The 12251-nt window shown below is 43.7% G+C and overlaps 1 protein-coding gene across 2 annotated transcripts; it reads right to left on the bottom strand.

Annotated features, from left to right (window-relative positions):
* Positions 1 to 2549: 2549 nt before the first annotated feature.
* Positions 2550 to 8816, bottom strand: LOC132454291 (caspase-6-like). 2 transcript variants are annotated; one of them, XM_060047565.1, is made up of 8 exons: positions 8695 to 8816; positions 8529 to 8570; positions 7354 to 7372; positions 6920 to 7051; positions 5962 to 6038; positions 5688 to 5866; positions 4489 to 4636; positions 2550 to 3132 (listed from the first exon to the last, which is right to left on the bottom strand). In XM_060047565.1, exons 1-8 carry the CDS (start codon positions 8723 to 8725, stop codon positions 2897 to 2899), a joined length of 864 nt encoding a protein of 287 aa, XP_059903548.1. In that variant the 5' UTR covers positions 8726 to 8816; the 3' UTR covers positions 2550 to 2896. The 2 variants fall into 2 exon arrangements, with proteins under 2 accessions (XP_059903548.1, XP_059903550.1); XM_060047567.1 differs by having other exon boundaries at positions 8529 to 8567; positions 8695 to 8800.
* Positions 8817 to 12251: the final 3435 nt, after the last annotated feature.

Below are 12251 nucleotides of genomic sequence, written 5' to 3' on the forward strand. Positions count from 1 at the left end.
AGTCCCCATGTGCACAGATGAGATCAGGCTGAACTAACTTATTACAACCAGTGTAATGTTCAAAAATCGAATGGATTCAGTCATCGGTTGAAGTCGAATCAGCTTCCTGCTGCTTTTTGATGAACTCTGAATCGTCGTGCACAAAGAGGTTCTGCGGTTGTTAATTCAAACTTGACATTTAAGGGGGGGAAGTGGAGAGAGTGAGCTTCCTAATAGCTTGGTGGATGAAGCTGAGGGGAGAGAGGGGAGAGAGAGTTCAGCTTCCTGACAGCCTGGTGGATGAAGCTGTTTGTTAGCCTGGTGGAGCGGGAACGGAGGCTCCGATACCTTCTCCCAGAGGGCAAGGGGCTGAACAGACTGAGTGCGGGGTGGCTGGCGTCACTCTCAATCATGGTTGCTTTGTGGGTGAGGCCACTCACTCTCTCCACAGCAGCACCATCGATGGTCGTGGTGGGTGGTGGGTGTTGGGTGTGGCGTCTCCTGAAGTCAACAACAATCTCTTTGGTTTTGCTGACATTCAGCAGGAGGTTGTTTTATCTGCCCCACGTGGTTAGAAGGTTGACCTTAATGTCGTGGATCTCGTTGTCCTTGTTGATGAGACCCACCAGAGTTGTGTCGTCCGCAAACTTCCCTGTGTGATTGGTGCTGTAGGTTGGTGTGCAGTCGTGAGTCAGCAGGGTGAAGAGCAGGGGACTGAACACACAGCCTTGGGGGGCTCCTGTGCTGAGTGTGATGCTGCTCGAGGTCTTGTTGCTGACTCGTACAGCTTGTGGCCTCTCACTGAGGAAGTCCAGCAGCCAGTTGCAGAGGGAGGTGTTGAGCCCCAGCTGGTCCAGTTTACAGATGAGTTGCTATGGGATAATGGTGTTGACTGCTGAACTGAAGTCTATGAAGAGCATTCTGGGGTGGGGCCTGGGTGGAAAGCAGAGCTGATTGCATCCTCTGTGGACCGTTTGGCTCTGTATGCAAACTGGAAGGGGGCCAGGGTTGGGGCGAGGATTGATTTGATGTGTGACATGACTAGCCGTTCAAAACACTTCATGATGATGGGGGTAAGTGCCACAGGGCAATAGTCATTGAAGGAGGATGGAGCAGGTTTCTTTGGCAGAGGTATGATGATGTTGGCCTTGAAACGTGATGGAAAAGCAGTCTCAGAAAAGAGTTAAAAACATCCGTGAAGACATCCATTAAGCTCCTCTTTGCAGGCCTTCAACACATGGCCTGGAATGTTGTATGGGTCTGTTGCACTGCGGGGGATGATAGTGGAGAGAGTCCTCTTCACCCTGGCAGCAGACAGGCACAGAGGGTGATCGTGGGGGGTGGGTGGAGTTTTCTGTGGGTTTGTGGCTTCAAACCATGCAAAGAAGCTGTTGAGGTTGTTGAGCAGAGAGATGTTGTCGTAGAGAGATCTGTGGCGCAGACTTGTAGTCCGTGATGGTCTGAATGCCCGGCCACAGTCTCTGCTCGTCTCTGTTGTCTGTGGCAGGTTATCTTTTTTGTATAGTCCTGTTTTGCTTTCCTGATGGCACGGGACAGATTGGCTCTCGCTGTTCTCAGGCCAGTTTTATCCCCGGCTCGGCGTTGTCTCTGGTCCTCAGCAGCTGGTGGACATCCCCTGTCAGCCATGGCTTCCGGTTAGCCTGAATGATGATAGTCTTTGTATGAGTCAAATCATCGATGCTCTTACTCATGTAAGAAGTAACAGTGTCTGTGTATTCCTCAATGTCTGTGTGGTTGTTGTATGTGGTTGAGCGAGAAGTTAACGGAGCCGTGCACTAGGCCCTCTCGAATGCCGGGCCGAAACAACATTTGTTGCACTACGACTCCTTTCAGCTGCCCACCCCTCCTTCTCCAGCAAAAAATAATTACAGAAGAAGGCTAATAAAACGCTTGCGGTGGCGTTTTGAAAAGAGAAAACTTAAATTTTTTAGTACATGGCATAAAGATGATTATGAGCCTTTGATTGATATGATTGGAGACACATTTTTTGCGGAGACACATTCTTGTTCCCCACTTTGGAGTGAACGGAGATATCTACTTCTGGGCCCCTTGAATCGAGGGACCAGTCCACAGCCCGCTTAAACAGCTGCAATACCAGGCTTGGCCGCTGAGCACTGGTGGATTAGGGAAGTATGCACTGTTACTGGGGGCTTGGGTGTGACCCACACAAAGACCATCACCACATGGGCTAAACCGGAAGCGATGGCTGACAGGGGATGTCCACCGGCTTCTGAGGGCCAGAGACAACGCCTTCTGAGCCGGGGATGAAACTGGCCTGTGATCAGTCAGTAACCTGCTCTTTGAAAGACAGCAGAGACACACAGAGCCTGTTTCAGGGCCTTCAGACCATCACATGCTACAAAACCCGCACCAAAGAACTGCGACAGCAAAATGTTTCTGCCCAAAAACCTGAACAGCTTGAGATTTGTTGAGAAAACCACTTCCCCCCCACACCATATATTGAAGCTACACTTCCCCCTCTCCCCCCACACAAAATACATTTTCTTGCCCCCAATGAATCTCAGCAACTGAAACACAAAGTCAAAGCTTGATCGAACATAAGGTTTTATTTCAAAGACAGGAACCATGCATTTATACAGGTACGTCGTGCTAGCAGATGGTAAACATGGATCCTGAGTTGTTTTATACACCATTGATAAACATTATTATAAAACTTGAAGCTGTGTACTGATTACTCGCTATGAAACTTTATGACTTCCATATGATGGTACATTGTCCATTTAGCCAACACATCAGTTACAAATGATGGGAATGATTCAGGCAGGATATAAAATCCCATTCACCTACAACCCTTTCAAAAAATAAATCATCTGTGAACATTATCAAAAGCCGGGCTATACAATCACAGAACCGATTTGAGATTATCGATCTGATACTACTTTTTTGGTCGGAAGTAGAGCTTCTTGGTGAGCATGGAAGCAAAGCAGGGAATCTGCTTCTTTCCTTTGAGCTCTTTGTCTCTGCATTTCGGAACGGAACGCTTGGCCACCTTACTGTTCACCAGGGTCAGCAGCTCTGTGAACTCCAGGGTATTTCCGCAACCCTTCAGGGTCTCGCAGAGGTCCTGGATGTACCAGGAGCCAAAGGAGGGATCCCTAAAGGAAAAATACCCTGAACACACACACACATACACTGACTGTTATATCTGTCTTTGCAGGACAGCAATAGTGAACCCCAAAATTGTAATTTGAGGTTTATACATACATAGAAACACAAATCAAAGTGAAATATGGTTTCATTTTCAAAGGCCATTGATTTGAAAATTTGTTTGCTATGTGTGTGACTTCTGCCCATTGTTGGGGAACAAGTTGAAATCGGGTTTGGTACGATGACTATGGGAGAGCTGTTGAGGTCTGGGCCCTTTGCTCCCACTGCACGTTCAGACCAACAAGTAAGCACTCCTGATACTTGATAGTCGCATTAGGCATGCATGTTTACAGTCAATCGAATTGGAATTTGAATTTGTGTTCTGCGCATGCTCGAGATCTTTTACGTGGGCCGTGAGCCAGAAGTAGAAGGAGATGGTAGTCGTGTTGTTATCGCTGTTGGAAAACGAGAAATGGCGATTTATCTAAAAAGGTGTCGCAGAAAATGGAGGAAGCCAGTGTTGTGCCAATGTAGTTACCCCCTATAAGAAGTGTATAATAATCAACATGCATTCAGTACACCCTACGCTTTGATTTCACCCAAGGCTGAATTAAAAGTACATGTTTTCTAAATGTTTGTCATCAACAAGGTTGTAAAGTAGTAACTGGCATATGAATGTTTCTTTCTCAAGACGGGTTAATGATCTTTATTCATTCATTGCGCCGCGGCCGAACTGAGAGGGCTATTCTCTGATGATATGAATCTAAAAGACTCCGTTGGGTACTCCGACTCTCTGGTACTTCCACAAGTAAAGACCCGAAGTGGGGGTTATCTCAGCCATGGTGGAGAAGGAATTGGGGGGAAAGGTACTTTGGCTTTGACTCTGAATTCCAGATTGAACCGCGACATGGAGGAGAAAGGGATTGTTGCCGTATGCAGACTCCCAGCGGAGCTGCTCCGCCACCGGAGGAGCTCCTCTCGGTCGTATACCGAGTCCTCCGGCGTTGGAGCAGCTGCTCCGCCGTCGGAGTCTGCCTACGACCGAGAGGTCGGAACAATGGAGCATCGGAGAAATGACATGAAACCAGAGTTGAACTGACAGCTGTATACTGAAAACATATTTTTGTAGTTGTAAATGAACTTTCCGGGACTAAATCTATCTCACATTTGATTTTCTTTTAGGTTTCCCTTTTTCGTGTATAGGGCAATTTGTATTTTGCAAAAGAAAAAGAAAAATTGCAGAGAAAAAGCATTTAGCAGGTAGGATTAAGATGCATAATTAGGTCGCAGAATCAAAAGAATAACTGAAGGTCTGTGCTGGTGGTTTTGGGTATCCTGCTTGAGCCCACGAAACAGCCCCCCCCCCTCCCCCCGTCTCACCTTTGGCCACAGAGTAGCACATGAGGAAGTCAGCACCAGCAGGCAGTGTGTGGAATACACCAGCGTCCGCCACCACCTGGTGCTCCTCTTCGTCACTGTCCCCGGCCATGCCAGTCACAGGGGGGTCGTACTCACGCCCACGGCAGGCCTGGAGAAAGACAGGGTCAGTTAGCAGGCCTGGAGGAAGACAAGGTCAGTTAGCAGACCTGGACAGACAGTTAGCAGGCCTGGACAGAGAAAGGGTCAGTTAGCAGGGCTGGACAGATAAAGGGTCAGTGAGCAGGCCTTGGCAGAGACGGGGTCAGTAAGCAGGCCTGGAGAGAGACAGGGTCAGTTAGCAGGCCTGGAGAGAGACAGGGTCAGTTAGTAGGGCTGGCTATCACCCCTTACTTAGCATTTGGATAGCTATTCACATGGTCACGGTTTGATTATACTTTTATTCAATATGGAGAATCAATGAGGATTACTTCAGTTAAAATACCAATTGCTTAAAAATGGGATATCCAGCACATCCAGTCTTTGACTTGCTCAATGCACTGGCACAGCAGATTTATGGGCCGATAGTCATTTGGTGATAGCGATAAATAGAATTGCGTGTCATCAATATAGCAATGATGGTCAATATTGTTATTTTGCATGATTTGCCCTAGTGGAGCATGAAGATGTTGAATAAAGAGGGTCCTAAGATTGAAACTTGTGGGAATGCACAGGTCGCGTTGGTTGACTCTGATACAAAGTCACCAATGGAAACAAAGGAGTTCCTATTTTGTAGGTAGGACCTAAACCAATTTAAGACCGTGCCTGAAAGCCCCACCAACTGTTCTATCCTGTCCAAAAGTATTTTATGGTCTACAGTGTCGTCTTGAAGCATTAGTATTGAGGTTTTGCCATAGTCAAAGACGGATAACACGAAAGTGTTTAGATGGATGTCATAGTTGTGTAACTTTACACAACATTGTAAAAGTGAAACCAAAACTGTTAACTCAGTGTTGTCAATCAAAATGTTCCCAAAGTTCAAAGTTCAAAGAATAGTCTATACAATATATTATAGAATATACATTAGTAGTATAAACAGTATAATTCAGTGATGTTTAGAGTATTATTGAGTATTATGTACAGCATATTTTAGTATTATACACATTAGTAGTACAAACAGTATAATCGAGAATTGATGTTTACAGTATTATTGAGTATTATACCTGTAGTATAAAGATCTTAGGCTTCCCGACGAGGTTTCTGCACTTGTCTCCTTTGAACAAGGCGGTAACTTCGTCGATGCTGATGTCTTCATCGTGCGCACACACCTTGTCTTTCTCACCATGACTCAGGAAGACACACACGAAGCAGTCCGCGTTCACGTTGTGGTCATCCAGCGCCGCTAGTAGAAGAGCACATTTTAGATTTAAGTTTAAGAAGCTGTTCAACAGACGAGACAAATTCATTGACGTTAGCAATGGAGCCTGTGTGTCTTACCTTCTTTAATCTTGGCCAGAATGTCAACCCTCCTCAGATCCTGATGGACTGTGACATCAAAGTTTAACTCTTTAAATCTAAGAAAAGGAAGGGATTTCCCAAACCACACGCACACACACACACACACACACACACACACACACACACACACACACACACACACACACACACACACACACACACACACACACACACTGGTGTGTCTAATTTATTGTAGTGGGTATATGGTGATTGGGGTATGACAAAAACAGACATATAAGCTCACAGATTCAAAATCCAAACATTAAACCTGTTCAATATTTACTATCTGATATCCTGTAGTGTGGGTAGGACCCCGACCACAGCCAATCGCAGTTAAGTTATCTTAACAAAATCCAAGGCGAAAGCAAATGTGTGTTGGTCTTTGGAAATAGAGGAACAGCTTTTGATTGCGAGAGATTTGGTTGTTATGCAATGGAATCAGTTTGTGTGTTGTGTGCTGCGTTAGCAAACAGTTAAATGTATCTTAATCTATGTAAGGTGTGTGGTCTCTCAAGTTTTCTAAATCATTTAGTGTGTACCCAGCATAATACAGTTTTATTTGATTTTATTGAAACAGCTGTGATTCCATAGCAGTGCCCCGTTAAAAGCAAGCTTTTAGTTTGTCAAAAAGCAGCAGCAGGCTGTTTTATTGTTAGACGACAACCGATGATAATTTGATCCATTGGATTTTTGAACATTACGCTGGTTGTAATAAATTGGTTGAGCCTGATTTCATCTGTGTACAGATGGTTGTATACCTGTCGTCCAAATAATCGACTGCATTGTGCAAACCAGCAAACATGCTTCAAAAACTAAAATTTACAGTGGAAACGCAGGCCAAAGAATTTTAACATAATAGAACTACAACCACCATGGCAATTGTTTTTTGTCCAAAAGATAAAACCTATACATATACGTTTAAATAGAGACGTGTAACCTTATCTCCAGATTGTTGCGGTCAATGTTGGTCCCAGAACGAGTCTTCTTACGAAGGAAGGTCTCCTGGTTGAAGATGAGTGCCATGCCGCGACTCTTGTGGTTCATCTTGTACTCCCCCAGAGTGAAGTCACTTTAGACAGTAACCATGAGGCAGCACACGTGCACACACACACACACGTACACAAACACACACACACACACACACACAGTAGGATCAGAAAGAAACTGATTTTGTAAGATGAGTCCTATACAACCAAGGAGATCAGGCCAGAAACATACATACATGTATGTATGTATGTATGTATGGATGGATGGATGGATGGATGGATGGATGGATGGATGGATGGATGGATGGATGGATGGATGGATGGATGGATGGATGGATGGATGGATGGATGGATGGATGGATGGATGGATGGATAAACATATTACCTGCCAGTAAGGGCATCCACTTCAGTTTGATTGCCAGAATATTGTATGAAAGAAATGAAGCACAAAATTAAATATCACACATCAAAATAGCCAATATCAATATGGCTTATTTTCCTTATTTTCAAATTTTGCCCAAAACGATTTTACCTCACTATCACTATATTGTGTTAACCCGTCCCTAACCCTACAAATGAAGCGAAAGACCGGTGTTACACCCAATTTCTGCGACCCACCGAAAAGTGTGACCCCAGGGAGCGCTGTTGCACATTTTCTGCAACATGCGCGCAGCACGACTTTGAAGTAGACAGGCATGAAGTCGAAAAAACTGTGTGCATTATAACAAAAACATAAAAACAACATAAGATCTACCCCCTACCCCTCACCTTGTTATTTGCAATGTGTTTAATAAATAGATTTGGTTTGATTAGCATTTCACAGACCCATACAATGGATAGGGCGTTTAGTAGACGGTCCATCACCGTTGCTTCTTTCCCTATAAAAAGCTACAGTCAGTGTTTAATTAGTTGATGTACCTTTGAGCATTTCCTATAAAATGCTACTGTGTAGAATTAATGTTTGTATCAAGAAAATAAAGACTCGCCCTCTGGGGTCACACTTTTCGGTGGGTCGCAGAACCGGGAAAAAAAAAGGCACTGTCATTGAGGCCCCGACCAGCACTTCCCAACCTTTCGCACTTGTGTACAGGTTGGGTTGCTAACGCACGTATATTTATTTCTGTACTTGAAATAAAGAAACATAGGCTATCTATTTACAGCCATTCCCAAGTTTCATAACCACGATTCCTTAACCCAACCATAAAAAATGAACATAGAAATAAAACCATTTCTGGCCAACCGACAAATCCTTGGACATCAATGATCCCCATTGCCCGCCGCACCACGTCTGGGTAACCAGACCGGACCTTAACAGGGCGCTTTCCCACAGAACAGTAATCGATTTTCAGTGGGCAATCCTTTGCTGCCACTTGCTAGTGCCAAATTAAACACACAATTAAACAAATCGGTCAGTAAGGCGTGGCCGCGTGTCCGAACGGCCGACCCGAGGGCTGATGCACGTCAGCCCAGCGCGGAAGTGCCCGATAAGCCCGATGCAGTTCAGCCCAGACTAGATGTATATAGCTGCATGTTCTTCTGCTGTATAACAATGTCACTCACCTCCATGGTCGGTTGCCGTTTTGCTTTCTGAACCAACATCTGCTGTCAGTGGGGAACACAACTTTAGTTTGTCTATATCACAAACAGTCCATGTTATCAATTGAGAGAAGATTCTGTTTGCAATTGAACATTATGATTAAAGATCAAAAGTTTAAAGGTGGGCTACCTCTACCCGGATCCTTTTCCACTTTGGACATGGTCGTAGGCAAGTGATCAGCACACAAGACAGAGCTGTAAATGTGACTGTGTAAACGCGGAATCGCGGATGAATAATTAAAGTTCCCTCCCTACTGTTTGATTGGTTATGTTGTTAAACAGATAAGTAATTGGAGCCAACTCCTGTCGGTCAAAACCATATGCAAACCATATGCATATGACGACCCATGGCAACATATTAGTCAAGTTGAATAAAATTGGATAACAGAATTTGTATATAGCTACACAGTAGGCCTACAGAATTGTAACAGTGAAATATTATCAAAACACAAACAAAAGTTATTAATGTCCAAACTTTTTCTTATTCTTCCAAATAGACAGAGACGTATTAAAAGTAAATGTTACAGAACTGATCTTGAAATATAATCTGAATGAAAATTTGCCCCTTCATTCCTTAATCATTATGTATTTTTTCTTCAACTCATATGTTGAAGCTACACTTCCACATTTCAGAAATGAACTACTCCTCTCATTTTACTTTTTGACCCCAAATAATGCAACTGAACAACAGGGTCAGAGCTTGTTCAATCATAAGGCTTTATTTAGAAATCGTTGAGGAATCATATACTTTACAGTAAGATCGAGCTAAATGAAAACATGTCTCCTGAGTTGCTTTAGACATATGCAGCACATATAGTGTTTGATTATAAAGGTACGTCTTTAACAGACATACAGAAATACATTTATACATATGTCTCATTAAGAAAATACCACTGGTGTCAAAGTGATGACAGTGAGATGAAGGTCTGCTACAAAAACAATATCTGTTTGAACTCCAGGCATTGGAGGTATCCTCTTCTGACAAGTGACCGGCAGCCTTCACCATGCCCCGTTGATCAGCTCAACTGACCATCCACCATTGGCTACTGGGGGGAGAGGGGTAGGGGTTCGATTTCCTGCTGAGGCCACTCGTTTGTATTTGTGAGACATTTTGGATTATAGCCTCACTTTATGAGGCAGCACACGCACACACACACACACACACACACACACACACACACACACACACACACACACACACACACACACACACACACACACACATGAGCATGCACACACAAATAGGTATTCAAACACACACACATGGCCATGCACACACACACACACACACACACACACACACACACACACACACACACACACACACACACACACACACACACACACACACACACACACACACACACACACACACACACACGGGCAAGCACACAAACAAAGGAAACACACACAGACACAGTATTAATTTAAATAAACTGATACTAACCCTTAACTGAACCAACATGAAGAATCAGGCCACAAGTAAGAGCAAAATAATATGCTTGCATGCATGCATTGTTATGTGATCCAAGAGTTTTCTAAGATGAGACTTTAACTCTCGTTCCATTCTACGAAGAATTGCAGTCACTTGTTAACAATATCCCAAGTTAGATGCTAGAGCCCAGCAAGCTTTTGGGGTATTTCCATTGAGGATGGATAAGAATAGGGGGCTGGATATATTTACTTCAACAACATATAAAATCAAAAAGATACCTTACAGCAGTTTAAAAAACAAACCAATAAAACCAATCTAATGATCATCTTCTGAAGGGAGCTGGCAACTTGGGTTCCTTGTCCTTTCCTCCTGCATTGTCCGCACAATCTTGATTTTCTTCGACTTCCCTGTGCTGGACTAATTATTATCCCACACTCATACCCCTACTGTACTGTATCCCCCTCTTTTACAGGGAGGTTGACCGTTTTATTTAATAGTCAGCAAGTAAGTTAGAAAGTTTCTATAGGCCTACCCTAAGTGGACCCCACTTGCCACGTGTTGCTGGAAGTTGGAAAGCCCCCAGCAGCAGCTGCACTCCTCAGTGAAGTTTGGGTTCGGAGATCGCTTCTATTTTCATGTTGGCCAATGATGGTTGTTCTAGAATGCCAATATACGATCCGATCGCTTGGTTGGAGGAGGGGGTTGGGAGGGAGTTAGGTCAACTATAAGCAATATAGTTAAAGTTACGTGGATAAACATTTATCAAAGAGTCAACGTTGTATTTCATTTATAACATTTAAAAAAATATAATAATTACTCCTCCAATAATTTAATAGCAACGTAATTTATAAAACAATGGCTCCCTTTTCAAGGTTGTATGTCTGATTGGTGCGATAGTATCACAGCACCATGTTACGTTTGGCGTAAATATCGACGGTTCAACCGGTGCAGCTGCACTGGGGCCCAGACGCTGTCAGGGGCCCATGGAGGAAGAAAAAAAAAAGGAGGGGCCGGGTCGGTAAGGTAGGCTAACGCTGAGTGTAGGCTAACGTTAGTCACCTGTAACATTAGCCACACGGTGGTGACAATAGCAGTTCTCTCTAGTGGCTGTGTGTGTGTCCAAGCGTGTGTGTGTGCGCTTTTGTTTAGAAAAAATATATATATTTGCACCGGGGCCTATCACCATGATGTTACCCTGCTACGCTTAACAGTGTGTGTGTGTGTGTGTGTGTGTGTGTGTGTGTGTGTGTGTGTGTGTGTGTGTGTGTGTGTGTGTGTGTGTGTGTGTGTGTGTGTGTGTGTGTGTGTGTGTGTGTGTGTGTGTGTGTGTGTGTGTGTGTGTGTGTGCGTGCGTGCGTGTGTGTCTGTGTTTAGTTTACCTCTCCTTTAGCGAGTGCACTAATGGCTCCTGGCACATCCAGGATCCGTGCAAGGCTCTGCAGAGGTTCAGGAAGGTGTCCAAGCCGTCCATCGAGAATTCCAGAAAAATCCATCGGGAAGAAGCAGATTGCCTGCTTCGCTTCCATGCACATCAAGAAGCTTTACTTACGACCTTAACAATAGATGGCCGATTGATAATCTCAAAGTGGTGCATATGATTGAATAGCCCAGCTTTTGGAAATGTTAACAAAAGTTATATTTTGTAAATGAGTCAAACAACCAGGCAGAAAGAAACAAAGACAGAAAGTTAATCACTTAAAGATATCATGGGCCCGGCACAAGTTTTTTGTACCAACATACTGTGATGCAAGTTGTGTATTGGGTTGTTCTATCACAGAGCTTTATGTTTTAATAATAATCAAGTGCTTATAATGGTTTCTAAAACAACTCAGGAACCATGTTCACCATCTACTAGCCACCTCTTAAAGGTATGGTTCTTCAAATGTTTCTTTGAAATAAAACCTTGTGTTCATGCTGTGACCCTCAGCCACTGTGATTCAATGGCTGAAATGTATTGAGGGCTGCTTAGTTCTGTAAACGTGTAGCTTCAACATTTGGAAAAGAATGACGGGTGATATGGAACATTTTAATTATTATTATCAATATTATATAACAAGACCAGTTCTCCATCATTTACTTTTAAATTCACTTGCCTTTATTACAGTAAGAAATGAAACCCTGAGATGCAAGGTATACTTCGAAAATAAGTCGACTTTTGGGGGCCCCTATCACAGATACGCATGAATGTGATAGGGCAGTGCAGATGTATATTTTTTAGTTTCTTCTATTCCCTCACTTCATGTACCTGTAAT

The sequence above is a fragment of the Gadus macrocephalus genome, chromosome 3 (genome assembly GCF_031168955.1).
Source record: "Gadus macrocephalus chromosome 3, ASM3116895v1".
NCBI classification, from domain to species: Eukaryota; Metazoa; Chordata; class Actinopteri; order Gadiformes; family Gadidae; genus Gadus; species Gadus macrocephalus.

Coding starts and splice junctions, on each gene's coding strand:
- LOC132454291 (XM_060047565.1), bottom strand. CDS start 8,725: ATGTCCAAAGTGGAAAAGGATCCGGGTAGAG. Junction 8,571..8,694: donor GGAAAAGGATCCGGGTAGAG/GTAGCCCACCTT, acceptor CCCCACTGACAG/CAGATGTTGGTTCAGAAAGC. Junction 5,867..5,961: donor TCTGGCCAAGATTAAAGAAG/GTAAGACACACA, acceptor CTCTTCTACTAG/CGGCGCTGGATGACCACAAC.